The following is a 21,438-nucleotide window of genomic DNA, read 5'->3' as shown; positions in this document are numbered from 1 at the left end:
TTCAAAGGGGGAAATTCAAATTTTAATGGCGAGGACTGTAGAACAGGCATGTCACTTCGCCAGCTGAATCGGAACACAAGGGAAGAGCATGTTCTGTCCCTTCCAGTCATTATTAGAATGCAAAGCAAAGCATTATGAATTCTGTGCACTCATGCCTTTTTGAATAAGTGAAGTTGTGCACCTACAAAGCACATTCAACTTTGGTTGAATCGTGCCGCCATTTGCTCACCATGGTTGTGCTCGCAGGTCTAAATTCCTGGAGGTGGTTTCCTTGTTCTTGACAATCGATTCTGTTTGTGCAGGGAAATGTACTGTAAGTAGGGCTACACCAGAACCTTTTCCCAGCTAGCTACCTAAGTGCAACTTTGGGAAATGTGAAGTTCTCAATAAATATTTAAAGCCTAGCGGTTGTACTGTTAGCGTAGTATTGTGTATGTGTGTGTGTGTGTTTGTGTGTGTGTATGTGTGTGTGTGTGTGTGTGTCTGTGTGTGTGAGCAATCGACTGAGAGAGAGAAAAAAGAAAGAGAGAGAGGGAGCTGTTGTCCTGAAGGCAGGCTAAGGATGCACTAAACTGCATGGCTTTAGAGTTGGAACATACTTCCATGCCCGAAGCTTTGGGAGAATGTAAGATGCTTGGAATTGGCTAGCGACCTCCTCACCGCACAAACACACTCGTATATACATAGTTCCTGCCTTCTGTTTTACCTCTCTGTTCTATTTTCACTCTGAGCTGCTTCATTGGTTACATCTTTTGTTTCAGGGAAAAGTGCCCATGCTTTAATTTCTGTACATTAGCAACATGCTGAAGTGTCTTTACATTATTGCTTTAATTTCTATACATTAGCAACATGCAACATAAGTGTCTTTACATTAATGCTTAATTTATATACATTAGCAACATGCAACATAAGTGTCTTTACATTAATGCTTTAATTTCTGTACATTAGCAACATGCTGAAGTATTTTTACATTATTGCCTTAATTTCTGTACATTAGCAACATGCTGAAGTATTTTTACATTATTGCCTTAATTTCTGTACATTAGCAACATGCTGAAGTGTCTTTACATTATTGCTTTAATTTCTATACATTAGCAACATGCTGAAGTGTCTTTACATTATTGCTTTAATTTCTATACATTAGCAACATGCTGAAGTGTCTTTACATTATTGCTTTAATTTCTATACATTAGCAACATGCTGAAGTGTCTTTACATTATTGCTTTAATTTCTATACATTAGCAACATGCAACATAAGTGTCTTTACATTAATGCTTAATTTATATACATTAGCAACATGCTAAAGTATCTATACATTAATGCTTATTTTCTATACATTAACAACATGCTAAAGTGTATTTATATTAATGCTTTAATTTATATAGATACATATATATATACACACACACATTAGCAACCTATGGTAGTACCCTTACATTAGTGACATTAGTTACTCTCTATACGCTTGTTCATGCTTTTTCTACTTATTATTGACATACTTCAGTATCTTTACATTAATCTTTTACTTCCTGTACATTAGTGACACACTGAAGTATATGTGCGTACTTTTTTATACACAGTCAACATCTGATGTCAACATTGCATTGGACAATACCTTATTTAGCACGGTATAAAGCGTTTGTGCAGTGTGAATCAGTATACAATCAAATGGTGTTTTGCAAAAGGTGATTTTGAATCAATATACAGCACAGCGTCCCTATAGCAACTGCCAGTGCCAGAAAATAATGGCTTGTGTGAACCTTAATGGGTGTTCCTTAAAAGATTGGCGGTGGTGCGGCGATTCTCAATTTTATCGATTTCAAAAGAAAAAGTCAATTTAACAAAGTTGAAAAGAGAAAGCCAGGGAGAGGAGGGGAGCGTGGCGGGGGTGTGGGAGGGGGAGAGGCAGAGAAAGCATTCTTTTTCACTCAAGCAGTAAACTAAGTACAGCGCGGCGCGGCAGAGATTTCTCCCCCCATTATCTCCCACCTCACATTTGCTCTTAGGCAAGCAGTTTAAAAGCCAAGCGATTGAGCCAGTGATCCAATTTGAAATGCAGAAATGATTAGAGCAGCTTGCCTCATTTCATATCGAAAATTCTCTGATTTATGACAGGGCAGCCGCCAAGATCTATCTCCAAAGGGAATTAGCGTGCAATTTCTTCTCCTTCCTCTCCTTCTTCTTTCTTTTTTTTTTTTTTTTGTTACATATTTCTGTTATTTAGCGTCCCAATAGCAGATGCTAACATGGAGGAAAATATATATATATATATATAAAAATAAGGCACTAAGGAGGTATCTTTTCATTTTAGACGATGAAGCCACTGCCATTTTAAATGAGAAAGAGAAGCTGAGAGGGATGACAGACTCAAGATGTGGCAGTATTTCTGGGGCAGATAGTGATTTTGAAATATGGGCCTTTTTATTTAGCATATGAAACAGTAAATAAGGAGGAGGGTAAATCAGTGCTACTTTAGAGAATTTTTTTTACATTCAACCCATGATTGCTTCTGCATGTATATAACAGGACTGGGACATTTCTTCTTCTAGGAAAGAGGGGGGGTGGGAAGGCAACGTTTCCTGTAAGTCATCCATCCTGCAGGCCAGGGGAAATATTAATATGCGGCGATAACGACAGCTGGAGGTAAATCTTCCTTAATGAAATTTCCAGTTGACCACATGCAATTTGTTTCATCATAGCGAACAACTAATTGCGGAGGGCGTTATCGAGGTGTGTGAAGGCGCTTTAGGTTGTAAACAGAGTCTTAGGACAGGTCCAGTCCTGTCCTACACATTCGCGCACACACACACACACACATCCCCACCACGGCCATGTCCACCTCCCCTCCAAACATGTCAGCTTGACATTGACCATTTACTCGCTATGGAGCTGAAGTGGATGTTCCTGTCTGGAACAGAATGAGCTTCAGCACAGGTCATGCAGTTTTGCGTGTGCATGTAGTGAAACACTGTGTGCGTCTTTATTGGTCAGTTCTCAGAAGTGTTTCCTGGATGGATCCTTAAGCTTTATTGCGTAGGAGGCTTTAGTAAAGCACGCTAGTGCAATAGAAATTTCTGATTACTCTGTACTTAGATGACTGATATCCAATTAAGAATCTGCAAATGTTTTAATTATACTTTTTAATCATTAAATCTAAAACAATAAAACTTTGCATCTTGGCACCTTATTTTAGAGGCTAATTTATAAACAGAGTGTGTGGGTAGCCTCTGCTCTGCAGTGCGGTTTTGCAGATGCCACAATTAATAAACTCTCTGGTATATTTTAAGCATAAAATAGTTCTTACAATGGCTAAGATCATATTCATTTGTCATGTTTCTCTACAGGAAGCACTTTTGTAATATTCTTTGAGTGAGATGCCATAGAAGAACCATAGAAGTGTATATAGATAAAGTCTTTTATTTACTAAATGTATTCATTTATTCGTTTAATTCATTTTCTGTCTTTAACCATTTTAAACACACCCTTTGCCACTTCTTTATTTTAATACAATTATAGTCAGACACTGTTCTGTTCATTACATTACATTCATTAAATGTCACATAAATAATCTGACATATTTAGCCAGAAAACATCAGCCAAAAAATTCCTTTGGATGAATAATGAGCGTTAAATTAAGGGTAAGGGTAAGTTTTAGCATTAATAATCATTTTAACATGCAGCATGTTTGAGGGTTTTTTTTGTCATCTGTAAAATAAACTAAACTCACAAAGAACAGTATTCCTTTATTCATAAAATGCAGACTGCCTGCTTCAACAAGCAAGGACCATTACCACACTTCCCACCCCTCCCAAACCCACCAGAATGGTCTAACCCAAATTTCTGAAATGTTTCTTTGGGCTGGTTACTATGGACACCCCGGTCTTCCCAAAAGCAGCCCTGATGTTGCTGAATGTGATGCATTTTTAGGCTTTTTTAATGTTGGGGGAACACCTCAGCCACTCAGTCACACAAAGAAACATACAGCACAGTTTATGCTTTATTCTCTATTGATTCTAAGTGAGTTTCTCCAGTCTAAAGGAATCCAACTCAAAAGGTTAACAGACTGCTTAACAGTGAGAGATAAAGCAGCTGGAAAAGAGTTGGAGAAGGGGTGGATGGGAGGTGGGGGGACGGGGACGGGGGTGTTGTGGCAGAAATAAACTTTCCCACCCTCTTGGGGGGATTGATTTCTGCTGGGCCAGAGAGCAAAAAGCCGAGCTAAAAAGGCTCCTGGGTGTCACAGGCAACGGGCAGCGGTCAGCCTGTGCTATCATTAGCCGGCTGTTTACAGAGCAAGCTGGAAGTGATGGAGGCTGAAAGTGTCACCAGCCACTCTTTTTCCCCTCACCTCCTTCAGCTGATCAGAGGATCATGGTATCAAGGCCGGATTAGCAGTGATTTGGGATTTGCGCGATTGGTTAATTTATTGCGCCGAAGCCAGGCCCTTTCATCTATGGCAACATTTAATCAGAGTCGGGCACACAAGCTATTACAGGTTAGCTTCTTTTTTTCCCTCCCCCCAATGCCACCGCCATCAGCTCCCATCACAATTCCCCCTGAAATTTCCAAATTATCTGGAACTGGCTTTAGCTTTCCCCAGTACTAAAAAAAATTAGAGCAGATTCCTGATAGAAGCTTTTTCTGCTCACACCGGGCCAATTATAAATAGCTCAGAAAAGAGAGAGAGAGAGGAGCAGAAAAAAAGGGGGGAAAGGAAGGATGGATGGAAGGAAGGAAGGACAGGAGGGAGGAAAAAAAGAATCAGCTCTAACGGATGTGAGAGAGGAACTTATCGGCAGCTCCCCGGCTTCCCCCACCCCCGTTCTGATCCAAATCCAAGCGACTGAAAATTTATATTAGATTTTATCGCGCTAGCCTAAGTCAGGAAAAATCAATGAAGGTTATCTTTTATGTTGCAGCGACTCGTGGAAATATTGATTTTCATTTTATAGCGAATTCGGAGCATCAGTTTGTAATCACCGGGCCGCTGACTACACTGTTTCCCTCACTGTATCTCTTACACGGCAAGCAGGGGAGCAAGTCGCGGTGAAAAACGAAACGAGAGGCTTGGGAGAACACAGAGAAGGAGGGAGCAGGAGAGAGAGGGACAGAGAGAGAGAGACATAGAGAGAGAGAGAGGGCCTGCAGGTCAGCCACCAGCACACAGACTGTCCACAGGCCAACCAGCTATTAAACCTACTGCTGCTACTCACTCTCAGTTTTACACCTTTTACAAACTTTTGAAAGGTGAAAGTTTTTGTAATCATTTCATCATCACTTTTAGCTATTTCCATACTCCCATAGTCCACTGACTGGCTAAGTATATCTGTTAGGTGAAAATAACATAAGCATAATTCTTTTATTTTTATTTTTTGTTCACTTTAAAGCTGTTAATATTATTTTTTTTATCTTTAATTATATATTTCACTTTAATTTAATATAAAATATAATTTGAAGTATCTACAGAGAACGTTGTAATGCAGGATTACTGGATATTCAGAGAATTTAACAAATTGTGAGAAAAATGTAAAAGTTATGTCTCATTTTACATGTTATATGTTCAATATGTGAATTTCAGTAAATATGTAGAAACAGTGCTAAAACACATGGGAGAAAAATGGAATTTGTTTCTTGTAGAGGATTGTTTATTTATTTTCATGTAGAAAATCAATGTGAAAAGCATGTTATTTGAAAAGACATTTTCAACCTTTTGCATGAAACTGATTAACTAGTTATTGTACTACATACATATATGACCATTACAAAACTTTTTATACTGATTTCTTCATCAGCGCTTGACAATGTCGTAGCCCATTCATTGGCATATTATGTACTTTATATAGTGTAAGTTAAGCATTTAATATTATTATTTTAATTAAAAAACAGATATTAGTTTAATTATAAGTATTTCATTATGTGCCTAATTTAGGTCTTCAGTCTCAATAAATTAGGAACATCTAGGACATGTACACACATGCTGCACTTAGTTTGATTTGGTAAATTCATAATCAGTACATAATAATAGTTGTAAATGTCCTAACATATCTATCTATATATCGTTGTTGTCAAGCAGAAACCTCAAAAACCTTCAGAGTTAAAAGTCATTTTAAATCATTCCTATTGGTCCATCCTTCATGTAATTTTGACACAGTAAAGAACATGTGAAGAACAACTGCCCGGTTCACATTGTGCCAAAAAAGGCTTTTTGCCTGACAGCACTGATGTAATACATCTAACTACATGGCAAAATGTGCAGCCATTAAATAAGCATGGTAAGGTCACATTTTACTGCTTTCTTTCTGTGGGACCGGACTGTGCTCATGTCTATTCTGTCATTATAAAAGCCCATATGATATAATTATGCCCTATTATGCCCTGTGGCATAATAGAATATATGAATATTTGATATTTAAATTCAGTATTTAACATGTTAGAACTTTCCATTGATATTAGTGTAGCAGATGAACTGTTCCATTTACTCTTTGAATTGCAGCAGTTATTTGGCCGTCCAGAACTGATCAACTCAGCAGCCACATCTGCACTGAAATGACAGTTGACAGTCATTGAATTGAATATGAGAGAGAGAGAGAGGGAGAGAGGGAGAGTGGGGGTTCCAGCTTGGGGACAAGAGAATGACTCCGGACTGAGAGGATCAAAGAAAGGGTTAATCCGATTTTCATTTTAGATAGTCGTCGTGGCAACAATCAGACCGTCTTCTGTGCCCCTTTGACAGGACTGTGAGATTTGAAGGTTCGTCTGGATATAAGACTTTATTGTATGACTAATTTGAGATGGGTAACAGAAGCCGACTTAAATGACCAGCGTCTTCTGTCTTCCTACCAGCATTGGGACAGGTGGGGGTAGGTGATGGGGACAGTGGAGTAAAAATGATGGCTGAGTTTGGCAACTGGTCAGTCAAGTGTATGATCTTTTGGACATAGACAGTGTTAACCCTTTGAATTTATGGATTTTTAGGAGAATTGAAGGACTACATAAGGGTTAAAAGCTACTGTAGCATGTTCTGCATCTTGGAGAAGAACCAGTAAAATGTTTTTAACCTGTGTTAAATTGAACTAATTCCAGTCCATCAGGAGTAGGTGGGACATGTCCATGTTGTAGTTCTATGTAAAAGAGTCATCTTCATGCTGCCTTTAGTGTTGTATGGCATAAAGCAGAGGTTTTGGAACCCTGCATGATCAGTACTAGGTAATGTTTTTTGTCGAGTATAACAGCTTGTAAGCACTTTTTTTGAAGCAGCTACTTGATTTTATTCATTGCAAAAGACTTCTTGTTCTGTGAGAATCTTGGACTTTCTTGCTGCACTGCCCTCCTGAGGTCTATCCTCAGTTTTCCAGATGTTTAGGTTGGGGGGACCATAAGAGCCATAGCAAAATAAAAGAAAATTTGCACATCTTGAGGTAGTCCATTGTGTATTTTGAGATATGCTTAAGATTGTAGAAGACATCTTTTTATATTCAATTTTTTTCCAAATGTTTGCTTCCAAAAATGTGTATGCTTAAAGTTCAACTGTTCCTTAGATGTGTCATGATTCTACATTTAATCATTGCCATCCTTTTTGTTAGAGCATATCATAATTCTTTATTTCAAATCCACCATAAAACTGTACTTATGAGACTGAGGGATTGAGGAGTACTGTCCATTAAATCTACGATCCCCAACCCTGGTGCTGGACCAAGCGTTTTCATACGTGTTTCTCCTGCTATCACAAACCAACTTCCAGACGTCTGCTTGGACCTCACAACATCGATACGCTTCATGGCATCGCACAGGGCGGCACGGAGGGGGTGTACAGTGCCCACAAACAAATCACAGCAGCATATGGAATGCTCAGGAGACTTGAAGCGAGCTAGAGTAATGGCGTCTTTCGAGAGAAAGTCTCCTATGAAAAGAGAGAGCATGTGGAGATGGCTCTCCAACCCATTTTCTCTTAGCTAAACTATTTCTGTGGCACTCTAATGAAGGAGAGCCTGGGGGGGTGACAAGTAATGGCCTAGAAAGACTGACATTTTCCCTGCCAGTAATAGGCTACTGTAACAGCAGTCTGACTTACTCCCCCACCACCACCCCCACACCAAAACAGAGTGGAGATATACTTCAGGCTCTCATTGCCCTTTGTAAGGAGGGAAAATGGCATTTAAAAAAATACAAATTGAATAAAACTCACGTGGAGAATAGACACAACAGCTCGGCAGCCACAGTGGCCCCTCTCTCCATATTGGGGCATGCGGAGAGGCCTGCCCCCCCTATCTCCCGGCTTTTGATTTATAGAAATAACTTAAAGCACCAGGTTTGACCCTGCACCCGAGAAGAAAAATGACGTTACCCATTCAGAATAATTTGCCGGTGCATTACCAAACGTAACCTCCATCGGCCTTTGAAATGGATACAGATTCTTTAAATTCCTTCCCGGACGGTTTTCGCAGGAAATAGCGAGATGGGGGGCGATAAACGCGGGACAATGCGCCCAAAGTTCACCCGCGAAACCCACGGCTCCTCTGCCGCCCTTCTCCCCCTCGCTGAAAGCCATCTGCATTCTTTTTCTAATTTTCCCAGGTACCCGAGATCAGACAGCTAATCGAGGAGATCTGATACAGGATCACTGAGGAAGAAAATTCCCGTAATTCTCTGCTGTGGACCTTTAGCACATTGAGGAACACTTCTCTGAACCTTGTCCAGATACCATATAAAAGCCACATCCATCAAATGCTGCTTCCTTTATGAGTTCCACTCTATTGTTCCTCCTGCTGTCCTCCTCATATTATCACTGTTAAGTACTGAATACGGTGCACAACCAACGACGAAAACTGGGCATCTCTTTTTGACCAGATTTTATAGCAAAGCAGATTTTATAGCAAAGCAACCAGTGGTTGGTGTGGCACAACTGATAACTCCACTAGCTGTCAGTGAGCTACCACACCATGTGGGAGACTGGGGTTCGATTCCCAGTCTGGGTGACTATGCTGCGCTACACCAATAAGAGTCCTTGGGCAAGACTCCTAACACTACACTGACCCATATCTGTAATACGAGTAACCTTGTAAGTCGCTCTGGATAAGAGCGTCAGCTAAATGCCATGAATGTAAATGTAAATGTCTACTATCCAAGCTGTACTACACTTTTACTTATGAAGCGCATGTCACAAGGCACAGAGATGAACGTGGTGAAAAATAAGTGTGTTCTCCTGTTACCATGTCTATGTAAAGACACTACAACAGCGTTTTCTTGTTGTCGATTGAGCCGCTACAAATTGCTTCTATGTCATGCTAATTTTATTGGAGGAGGATGGGTGGGTCTTCAGAGTCTTGGTTCCTCTCAAGGTTCCACTTTGTCTTGCTGACCGTGGCTTTTATCTTTTATGTTTTGTTGCTCTTTTGTCTTTTTACTCGATTACTGTAAAGCTGCTTTGCAACAACGTCAGTTATGAAAATAACTATATAAATACATTTGATAATGGTGATGATTAGGGACAGGATCCATACTGGATTACGCCCAGACTCCAGTCAAAAATCAAACTATTGATAGTTTGATTGATTGATAGTTTGAAACGATTGATCAATAGTTAGCTTTTTATTTGATGAGAAAGGGGGAAGTACAAAAAAACCTGGAGCTTAAAACAGTAATTCAAAGAAAATAGAAAATACCAATTTCAACACTTCAACATCTGACATTAGATGTAGTTGTTGATGCTTCTGTGTAACATTGTAATAAATAAACATCATTTCTGTCACGCAAAAACCATATCTGCAAAATGGCAGCTTTAAAGGAGAAGGAAAAACCTTATTAACTTTGAGCGGAAATCAATGTATATTTTATAGAATTTTCTTTTGGTCCGTTTATCCTGAAGTTTTACAATTTTGACACAAAGACCAACTGCCAGATGCACACCTGCCAGATGCACATTGCACACTACCCCCAATTATTTATTATTCTCTGTCTGTACTGTGTTGCACTTGTGTTCTGTGTGCACTGTGTCTATGTTGCACCATGGTCCTGGAGGAACGTTGTTTCGTTTCACTGTGTACTCTGTATGTAGTTGAAATGATAATAAAACCCACTTGACTTGACTTGACTTGACACATCATGTAAAAAAGTAAAAACCAGCAAACATGGAGATACAAGGTTTTTGCATGACAGTGACGGTTTGACAGCACATTTGGTGTCTGTATCTCTGAAAAGACATTCTTACTTTACCGTAAATGTAATTGCAGTCGATGTCGCCATGTTTTCAGTTAGTCCGACATCCCTCTTGGTTCAGTTTTTGGGGTGTGAAAATTGTGTAATGCAGCCCAGGCTCTGGCGGCTCGTTCGTGACAGTCATGTGAGAGATCCTCCTTCTCCGACTCTTCATGTGTTACAAAAAGAGTTCATGTTCATAGCTTTACGCCAAGTTATTAATGTGCTCCCTAATCACCTCAAAATAAGTTAATGCTCTCTGTTTGTGTGCGTGTGTGTTATCTCTCCTCCTGCAGAAGACCAAGGCCCCAGTCCCGGTGGTGTTGAGCTCGGGCCCCAGGTGGCTGTTGGATGTGACTTGGCAGGGAGCAGAAGACAACAAAAACAACTGTGTGGTGTACAGCAAAGGTAAGCGCCTGGGTTTATCTCTTCTGCACCACAACCCCACCCCACACACACGCATGCCCTGCAACGCCCCACGACACCCTGCACACCCTCTCTGAGGCCAAATCATTCCCTTTCTCTTTCTTTTCCATCATCCACTTTCAAATTGCATCACTCATTGGGCGAATAAGACATAAGACAACGCTGCCTTTAGAGTCCCTCAAGTCTCAGAGATCTCACTGGCTGTTGTTGTGGACATTTTGCAGTTTGTGGTGGCATTTCTGTAAGTGAACAGCTTGAAGAAAAATGTGGATGATACACACATGTCAGTAAATACACACATCATTAGCATTAGGACATCCGTGCATCTCCTAATATTTGGTAACTCTGAATGGTATTATATTACAGTTACTTTCGAGGGGCCTTCTCTGGCATCAGTTCATTACAGTACACAAAAGTCAGTTTGGTTACCACCATGGTTTGGACCTTGTGTTTTGGTACATCGGAAAAAAGCAACAAACATCCCCAAACAAATAAGACCATGTTATTTTATATATTTTTATTCTAATTTCAGACACCAATCAGCTTGGGCTAAGCTTAGCAAGGTATATCATAATACATTTACAATTACCTGTAAATAATATTATTGCTTTTTTACTTCTATTATTTATTTTGTGTAAATAGTGGTAATTTATCTACGTTTTTGCATCTGAGTGTCTTGCAATCCCTTTCTGCTGTGACACTGAGAATTCCCCCACTGTGGGACTAATAAAGGATTATCTTATCTTACTAAAGGTACACAGCATAAGACAGGGGTTTCAGTGTACTGTTCTTTAAAAAAAAAAAAAAAAATAATAATAATAATAGCAATACAATAATGGCCTTTATTTGATCTGTATTCAGCTCTAATCTTCAGTATGAACTCATTAATACAGTTCAATAATATTTTTAGTTTTAAAAGTGTTCAGAGCTCTGTGTTCAACTGCAGGGCCAGGTTTCCCTTTTAACACAAATTAAAGATCGGATTAAAACAGTAGAGAAAGCATCAAATTAAACACTCTCTCCACTATTTTTCATTTCACTGGTGTGTCACGGGGAAGTAACCAGTTACTGCAGACAAAGGGTATCATCAGTGTAGCGTCAGGAAGCTCTCCAGTTGTGTCTCACACTACTAACAGGAGCTCTCTGGACGTGCAGTGAACTGGTTCGCAGGTGGAAGGTCAATCATACCGTCTAACCCCTATCTAGCGCCATCTACTGAAAATATGTAGACTGTATAATGGGACTACTTGCTCAACACTACTGAGGTGGAGTTACAGACACAGCAGAACTGAATTCTCAAGTGGGGACAAGGTTCCAGGTTTGGAACAGCTTTATTGAACAGCCTAGGGCCCAGGGCCCATCAGTGGGCCGATAGTGTTATTACAAATGTCTATTACCAAAGAATAGCCCCACCAGTTTGTACAGAAGTCCCTGTAGTTACTGATTAATACACCTTAGTGTGTGATAAACCTTGCTGTATTACGGGGTTAACAAAAAGCTGTCCAGTCAGCACCATTTTAGCGAAACAATTCTTTTCATCCATATTAAAATCACGACACTGTGAGGTCAGAAGAACACAAACTGATTTCAGTAAATAAGATAAAACGTCCGAACACAGTATGCTTATGGGTGCCTCTAATTTTACAGCCAGTCTGCTTGCTTTACATGATATCCGGTGCAAATGTCTTTATAGCAGCGAGGCAGTATGACCCAACCATGCTGTCAAAACTTAACAAAGCATCAGGGATGATATCCATGACCCCCCTGCCAACACACATTTAGCTCATGTTGCATGTAGGCGGCTCATGTGTGCTTCATGCTTACAGATCGTGGCACATTGACATCACCATTTCAAGGCCATGCTTTTTAAGAATCCAGCTGGTAATTTGGTGCTGATGGGTGTTCTCCTTTATGAGACATGCGAATACATAAGTAAGTAAATAAATAAATGGAGTGGATTGAGTGAAAGGGAAGGGGAAGGGGGAGGAGGATTCCAAAGGACACGAGGATAACTCTCATTTATCAGTTTCTGAAACGATTACCCCGAAATGGAGTTTTCTCTTCCCCTCAAAGTGAACAAGAAGCAGAAGTGGGATTTGCAACCTCAGATTTTCAGCCTTTGCCAATTCTCATCTGCTAATCACTAGACTGCACTGGGGGAGTTATCCTCTTAACCGGCTACTTAACTTTGTGCTCTTTATCAACCAAATCATTAAAGTTTTGATAAGCTGTTAAAGAAGATTACGCGGCGCTTTAAAATCGCCTAATCTTTTTGCCAGGAGACTGAATATATGAAACAAAAAAAGGACTAATAACGGGATTTCGGGGGCTGTTTTGTTAAGTCGCCATAATTTCTCCTCGGCCTTCACATTCATTCAGCTGGAAGGATGTGTTCGGGCTAGGGTCACTGTCTGTGCTATGTTAACCCTGTCTGCTGAATGCGGAGCAACACAATTACTGCAAGGACAGTAGGCTGTGGTTGAATGTACAGCCACTTAGCACTCACTCCATCAACTCAAGCAGCCAGACCGTTTCAAGTTATAGTGTGGGGAAATGCTAAATGTACACATTTTTACCTCTTATCCCACTCTGCTCTTTAATTTTACACTCAAGGCTAATGTAGAGTAACAGATAATGGAAGCTAATACTTAACAATTACCATCATGCTAACTGCAATCAAATGCTTGCCTTTAAGAGGGATCTGAAATAGACTTCCACCCTGAAAGGCATCTTTCAAAAGCATCATTGTTTGTGACCTAAAACATAGTGTTCATGTGGTCAGGAGGTCAGAAAGTCCTGATAACTTGTTAATAGCATTAGTTTATTGTATTTGCTAAACTAAAACAGAGCTAATATGCAGACTGGTTTAACTCTGTATACAGTATAACTGTGGTTTTAGCAGTTCTTCACCCTGCTGAGGTTTCCTCGTGTCTCTGTAGGTTTCTCCAGATGTTAACGTAGTGCCACACTGCTGATCACACATATCTTACAATCCTTTTGTATTGTAATTCTAAAGTGTAGTGTTTCCACGCTGATGTTATTGATGCAGATGAGTTGTTGCAGCTCTAGTTTGATGAATAAGCTTCTGTTATTAGATTGATTGATTAATCTGCTAAAAACAAGTGCTGTTATCAGTATCAATATGAATAATATTAACATCGAGTTTCAGCAAAACAGTAGCTTTAAATTGTGGAAATTGTGCAAAACTGCATTATTTAGCTGTGAAGTTTGGACAAATGATTTGACTGTTGACTAAAGGTAGCATTGATATGATATTTTGACTCACCATGGTGGACATTCGGCAGCTTTTACCATGCTAACAGTGTGTTTTCTGCTCCTTAATCATTTTGTCTGTTTTCTTTTACTTAAGTAATGTAACTTTTTTTTATTATCAGTTTTATCAATGAAAAATTGTTTAAAATATGTTTTTTCTGCAGAGCTAACTTTAAAAAGGAAACAATTAGCGAGCATGTTGCCTGCAGGCAGTTTGGGTACAGCAGGTGTTCCGGATATAGCTTGTAGTTCCAGCTTTTGTGCACTCTGTGTGCATAACCATGTGTCAAACTAGTGTTTAGTAATACATATCCAAGGCCATGTGCGGTGAAGTAGGGGATTATATGAAAAATGCGCAGATATAGCGGTAATGAATGTATCCCAGCATCCTGTGTGGCATAATTCATTAAACAGAGTCCTGCTGGGTGAGTGTTATTCCCCTTTGGGTTGCCCCAAGCAAGGAGGACAGGCTTCTGCCTATATATAGAACATTGGCTAATAACTACAGCAACCAGGCAGCCCGAGCTAGCAGGGTGCGCTCCCTTATTGGGTCACATTACATTTGCAGGTAGTTTGTTACTCTCAATTGGAACTTATGTCAAAAGACTATGTCGTTGGCAGATGATAGATCGTCTTCTTTACAGACTCTTATACACACAAGCTTCTGCTGTAGTGGCTGAACGTTTAGGTTTTGTCTGGTACTGTATGTTTTAGGACATTCAAGCGTGTTATTCCTTGGCTTGTTATTATCTCTCTAGAGATATTAAGTGTGGTGTTTATGCGTGTCTGTGTCTGTATATGTGCTCAGGAGTGCAGAAATATAGAAATACATACATAGCTGAGAGTTAGTGTCGCGGTGCTGGTGGGAAAAATAGGTCCCATAGTGGATTTATTGTTTTTTTGGTTTTGTTCTTATCATAATTGCTCATACACCTTACAGCTGCTAACGTCTGGACCGCACTGCAGGATAATCGGACTGCGTTTGAGCTCACAATCCAGGCCCACACACCCCCATACAAAGTCTCAAAGGTTAAAGTGTAGTATGTGTAAGTAAATATGAAGGAGTTGATAAGGAGGGTCAGATTCACTAAATGTTCTTATGATTTACTTGGACAGTTTTTACAAAGATTCTGACATTCACTGGTGTTTTCTTATTTGTTCAGTTCACATGAATAATGGGGTCCATCATTTATCCATCATTAAAAAACAAACCATGAATCTGATGCAGGACTTTTGTCAGGACTCTTCTCAAAAACAAAATAAAGAAACTTCTTAGGAAAGATAAATGAGGCGCGGTGTTCTTAAAGGCAGTTTGCAAATAGTGACTTTCTTAAAAGACTTTTTTTATTGTTTTCTTAAGTAGACCATTTAAAACATAATTTCAAATACAGTAAACATAAACAATACAGTTAGCATAAACAAATCAAGACTTATTTTTTAATTTTTAGTTATTCAGTCTGTTGAAGTGGAGAACAAAATAGAGGAAAAACGTAGCAAAATTTCTGTGAACAACCTAAGAGCAAAAAGAGTGAAGATTTAACAGGAAAAAGATGTGTTTGGAGAATGTAATAACTGTAACATTGAAACAGCATTATTTTCATTGTGTAGAAATGTGATAATCAGTTATCGGAGGACAGGTACAGATATAAAGTATTTGTGGGTGCATAAGTGGGCATGTGGGTGTTTTTGCATTCTTGTGTGTGTGTGTGTTTGTGTGTGTGTGCTGTAGCCCCATGTGCTGTTTGTTTTACATTAGCCTCACAGTGAGGCTTCATTCAGCCAGCACTAAACCTCTCCACTTCATCGCCATAACTCATTATCCCCCAATCCACCTGCAAGTGCCACAATACCCTCCTGCACACTCCAGCAGCTTCTTTCAGCTTCTCCCTTAACCCCCACCCTCCCCCCACACAGCTCTCTCATTACACACAAGCCCTTCACTCAAAATAATACTGCACCCAAAACATGCTAACAGAGCTAGCAACCAACAGAGACAAGATTGACTTGGATATTTGTGCAATGCTAGCTGATCACCACTAGTTGCACTGTATTAAAACTAATGCACTGCTGGCAATGCTAACACTACTGGCTTGATTATTTTTTTAACCCTTTAGACCCCAGCAGATCTCTAGCACTCTGTTATGGATTTTGAGGAGTTTAAGGCTTAGTGGTCACTGCTAAAACAAGCGTTTCTATCATAAAAGCAAAAGGTGAGTCCCACTTCTTTAGGACGGCCCATATTGTAATCATAACGTAGAAAATACAAACCTCCCCACTTTCCTTAAAGACGCTGGGTAATGAAGTAATAGGTAGTAAGAGATAACTAACAGACAAGTTGGTTTGGCTCACTGAAGGTGAGGGATGGACACTAGCTTGAAAGTGAACAACATAAGAGATGATGGGTGTAGGCTGTAGACTAACTGGTATTAAACACTGAAATAACTCGATATAAAAGTGAGATTTGGTAGAAGAAAATGAACTTGGCTATGCCTTCCGTGAGCTAAAATCGTACTTAAACACAAGAAAGATTTGGACAGAGTCCCGTCTTGAACTTGCAAGATCATGACGGCTGTCTAGGTGAGCAGAAATCCAGTCAGGATCTTTCATCTCTGTACCAGATAAAGACAGACAAAGCCAACCAGCGTTCACCATTTTGTGTTGGACACAGATGAAAAACTGACCTCTGCCTTTAACCCATTGGTGCAGCAAACACACATATACACACACACAGGCAGTGAACACATGTGCACAGGGCAGTGGGCTGCCTTGCTCAAGGGCCCTACGGTGGCAGCTTAGCCATCATTGGTCCCTTGTATTAAACCACCACCTGAGCCACCACTGCCCCTAAACAGCATGTCTGAACACACTTGCATTCTATGAGTGAGTCTCGGCCTTGTTGGGGCATCCATCATTTAAAAAAAACAAACAAACAAATGTATTAATGTGTAAAACAATTTGTTACTGATCTGTTACAAATTGAAAATAGTTTTTTTTTTTCATAAAAAAATAAGTATAGAATTACCTACTCCATGGCTGGCAGAGGCAGATGTAGGGTCTGGTAATAAAAAGCATGTAGAACTAGTTTAGTTTTCTCTGACATCAAGAAAAAGGACTAAAATGTGCTTTAGGTTTGATCAGAACCTGGTCAATTCGTTTTGATAATGCAGTTCGTTGGGAAATAAAATGTCAGACTACATGCATGTAGTATTCTACATCAATGTCAGAGCGGTATGACCACATTAAGTGCTGTCAAACGTTAAACGCAAAAAAATGAAGTCTCCAAAAAAGGAGCAGCTCCATTTATTGAGCAAATCTCCACAATTAGTCCTTTTAACTGTCATCACCTGATATCACGGCTCTCGTGAGCTCGGACATAGACGGCAAATGTCCTACAAGGGTATTATTATTATTATGCAGAGGTCACCTAAAATTTTGAACGTAAGCCTCTTAGGCCGAGGCCAGTCAGATACAGCGAGTCAGAGGAGTCTGGGGGGAAAGTTTGCCTTTGTGCGAGTGCAAATTGACCAATGTAACGAGGGTGTTTTACATAAGCCCGTACACTGCAGGATTGGACTAATTCACTGCGCCTTTGTGCTCAGTGCTCTCGCACTCCTCTCCATCTGATTCTCACGTTTTCTCCATGGCATAGCCCAGAGTGTAGATTTGTTAGAGTGACCTCTCTCTACCCATTTTCTCTCTCTCTCTCTCTCTCTCTCTCTCTCTCTCTTTTACTTAATTCTTTCTTTCTTTTTCAACCTTTTTATTTTTCTTGTCTGACTTCCCTGTATGTTGAAGTACCACGCTTTTTTCACTTTACCTTTACCTGTACCTTAAACTGTACCCTTATCTCAGTTCCTCAGTGGAGCTTTTCACTTTTCCCAAAGCATTTCAGTTTTCTCCCCAATTCAGTTATTTCCAATTCCCACCCAACTTTCTTGGGCTCCCCTATCACATGATGCTACAACCTTTAGGTGGGTGAAGACATATGAAGCCAAGCAACAGCTTATTTAGTAGCTGCTGTTCATGCAACATCACTGGACAGCTCAACACGCCTGGAGGAGAACACTAACTACCAGTTTTGGTTCCTAGGGTGGTGGTGGCATTACCGTAAATGGATCTCTCAATGATTCAAGCAATGCTTAGGGGGCTGCCAACACTGTATATGCATTATATCTGGTTGGTGGTTGGTGTGGCGTAACACCACTACCTGCCAGTGAGCTACCACATCATGTGGGAGACTGGGGTACTGCGCTGCACTACACCAATAAGAGTCCTTGGGCAAGACTCCTAACACTGCATTGCCCCACCTCTGTAATATGAGTAACCTTGGAAGTCGCTCTGGATAAGAGCTTCAGCTAAATGTAAATAAATGTAACTAATGCAAATAATATGTTGTAAACAACTAATATGCATTATATTAGACAAGTAACGGGCATTCAGTGCTTATGGATAAGAGGGGGCTATAGCTTCAAAACACATAGAATTAGCGGCTCAGAGTGGCTCAGCAGTCTAATGTGTTACCACTATGGCCCAGAGATCGCAAGTTCAAATCCCGAGACCATGCTGCTTTGACATTAGCGGACAGAGTCTGAGAGAGCATAATTGGCCAGGTGGGCAGATGGCGCTAACTCCCCTCATCACTCTTAAGCAATGTCAGCCGGTGTGGAGGAGCTGCCTAGCAGTGACGCAATGGCAGCAGTTTGAAAAGAGGCGGTGGCTGGCTTTGCATGTATCAGAGTAGACCTATGTTAAATTTACCCTCCTAGTGTCTGAAGCATTGCTAATGCAAGGGGGAGCTACGAACGGGTGGGGCATTTGGCAGTCCCAACTTGGGGGAAAAAATTCAATTCAGAAAAATTCAACAAATAATAATAATAAAAACTCTAGAAATCTAGAAAACTTCTATTACTTGTTATTACTTTATGTTTGTAGGCTAGTGCCAACATAAATAAGCCTCAAACCTGTATGCGCTCATTGGCTACATTTGCAGTAAGATGGCATTTTTGTGAAGTACAAAATGTGTAAAAAAGTTCTTATTTATTTATGTTTGAAATCCGTCTGAGTCTCATCCAGGCTGCCGCTGTTTGGCTTGGCAGAGGCTACGTTTTAAAACAGTTAAGGCAGCATTAATTGTTTTTATGTGAACCTTCCCTTTGAGCATCATGGCGGCGGAGCACGAGGAGGTTCTGGGCTCATTATCTGTTATCTGCCGACATAGAGAAATAGTGCCTGCGCATAATAACTAAACAACCCAACACAATGTAAAAAATTCATTATCAGTGTATTAAAACTTAGTCGTACCCTAAAGGGGTCCCCTACCGCAGCGCTGAGCGCTGCCGTAATTATGTTTAATTAAAATACAACGGAGATCAACAGAATCGTTTTCATTAGGAAATTATTAATGATTCCGCCGCAACAATAATTGATTGTGCTGAGCCAGGCGATAAGTGCACACGGTCAGGGTCGGTGTGGGGGGGGGTTGTAGGGGCAGATAGAGAGAGACAGAAGGAGAAAATCAAAGACTTAGAGAGAGTTTACATGTTTGTCAAAGAGAAAGCCAAGAGACACTATTTGTCAGTTTGGCTGGTTTTATTAGTGCCTACAAAAACAAAGGAAGGCTGCTAACACTAGAGCTTTGTCATGAAGGTCCTGAGTAGGTAAAAGTGAGAGCTGCACCGCTGTTTATGGCTTGCTCAATGCTACTAAGCGTACACACACAATCCTGAGTGGCTGATACCCGTGTGTCTTGCGAGGCCGCATGTGCGAAACCCTAAAGCACTTTCTACTTGCACTGACTCTAATTGCAATCTCCCCAAACACTCTTTACAGAAACACCTCCCACAGTTCACAAGCTCTTAGCACAACACTCATCCAGTCTCTGGAGCTCATTTGGGAAGGGTTAGTCGTAAACTGTACAAGCTGTGGCTGAATGTACACAGTCGGAGCGATGGCATGAGCAAACTGAAGTCAAAAGGTGACTGGAATTGGAACAAACTTTAGACTTTCAGCTTGTTGTGATTTTTTGGTGCAGTGTTTATTAACGGTTGTGCAAATGACCAAACATGTCATTTTTATAGCCACATTTTATAGACACTATATACAGTGTCTACACTAGTCTCAAAGCCCTGATTTAAAACTCTATCAGGTTTCAGATAAGAGTGAGATGATTTAGCTACAGTTTGTATGAGCTCCCATTACATGTAAGGTAAAGGTGCACGTATTTGTCACTGTACAGTGTGAAATGTGTCCTCCGCATTTAACCCATCTGTGGTAGTGAACAAACACACACACACACACACACACACACACACACACACACACACCCTTGCTCAAGGGCCCAACAGTGGCAGCTTGCCAAGTTGACGCTCTTATCCAGAGCGACTTCCAAGGTTACTCATATTACAGAGGTGGGGCAGTGTAGTATTAGGAGTCTTGCCCAAGGACTCTTATTGGTGTAGTGCAGCATAGTCACCCAGACTGGGAATCGAACCTCGTAGTATTAGGAGTCTTGCCCAAGGACTCTTATTGGTGTAGTGCAGCATAGTCACCCAGACCGGGAATCGAACCCCGATAGCCCGGCGCTCTAACCGCTGAGCCACCACTGCCCATGTTATAGCTGCACCATGTTATACATGTTATATATGTTATAGCTACACTAGTCTCAAAGCTCCAGTGCAAAACCAAAGAAGCCAAACATGTCATGTCATGTGTTTAGACACCAAACATGTCTTGGTGCAATAACAGAAGAATTGTCATTATTTTAGGTAAGCTGTTCTTTTAAGGGTGAATGCAGTTTTCATTGAGCCCAAGCTAGTTCCAGAACCACACATTTCTGTCCAACATGTGGAGTTCTGTCTCCTCCCTTCTTATCCATTAGTTCACCTTAGCTACAGGGGTTTGGCTTCAAGCACCGACCACAAAGCCGCCCCGAACTCCAGCCCAAAAGTAATCTGAGTTCGCCTCCCCGTCCAGCCTCTCAGGATGTGGTCCTTACTAGCAAACGGCCATTATTTTAAACTGCTGTTTGATGAGGATGTATTGTTCGAACTCCAGAAGAGCAGAAGGTTTAGGCGACTCTGGGCTACTGTAATAAAATATCTGCAGGTTTAAATTTCTATTCAAAGAAATGCTGTTCCTCCATCAAAAGATTTTACTAAAACTATTAGTGCACTGGTTTTCAAATCGGTCCTTAAGCCCTCTCCAACTCAACTGGCAACACGTGGGGATGAAGGATAAAATGTAAACCACCAGGGCAGCTAGAGGTAGGCAATATGAACGGTGATGAAGTTTGTTATAGTGCGATATAGTGTTGATATCATCAGTACTTGAAGAACACTGACCAGCTGCCCGCTTCATTACAGAGAGTGTAATTAGTCCTGTTTAATGGGATTACATAGAAAAAACAATATATATATAATTATATATATATATATAAATATATATTTATAATTATATATATGTAAATCACTGTACTTACTGTGGGAGAGTGTTTGGATAGCAGTGTTTTAATCTGCAGCTACTGGTGAATGTTGTCTGCATGGCAAA

The 21,438-nt window shown here is 40.4% G+C and overlaps 1 protein-coding gene across 4 annotated transcripts in view; it reads left to right on the top strand.

The window, feature by feature from the left end:
• Window positions 1-21,438, top strand: part of zfpm2a (zinc finger protein, FOG family member 2a) — a 175,301-nt gene that overhangs the window by 101,606 nt on the left and 52,257 nt on the right. For all 4 annotated transcript variants that reach the window (XM_072692294.1, XM_072692293.1, XM_072692292.1 and 1 more), the window contains one exon: window positions 10,491-10,602. In XM_072692294.1, the coding sequence (XP_072548395.1) occupies window positions 10,491-10,602 (112 nt within the window). The remainder of the gene's footprint in view (window positions 1-10,490; window positions 10,603-21,438) is intronic.

The sequence above is a fragment of the Salminus brasiliensis genome, chromosome 1 (genome assembly GCF_030463535.1).
Source record: "Salminus brasiliensis chromosome 1, fSalBra1.hap2, whole genome shotgun sequence".
NCBI classification, from domain to species: Eukaryota; Metazoa; Chordata; class Actinopteri; order Characiformes; family Bryconidae; genus Salminus; species Salminus brasiliensis.
The sequence above is the reverse complement of the archived record's forward strand: the minus strand, read 5'-3'. Positions and strand labels throughout refer to the sequence as shown.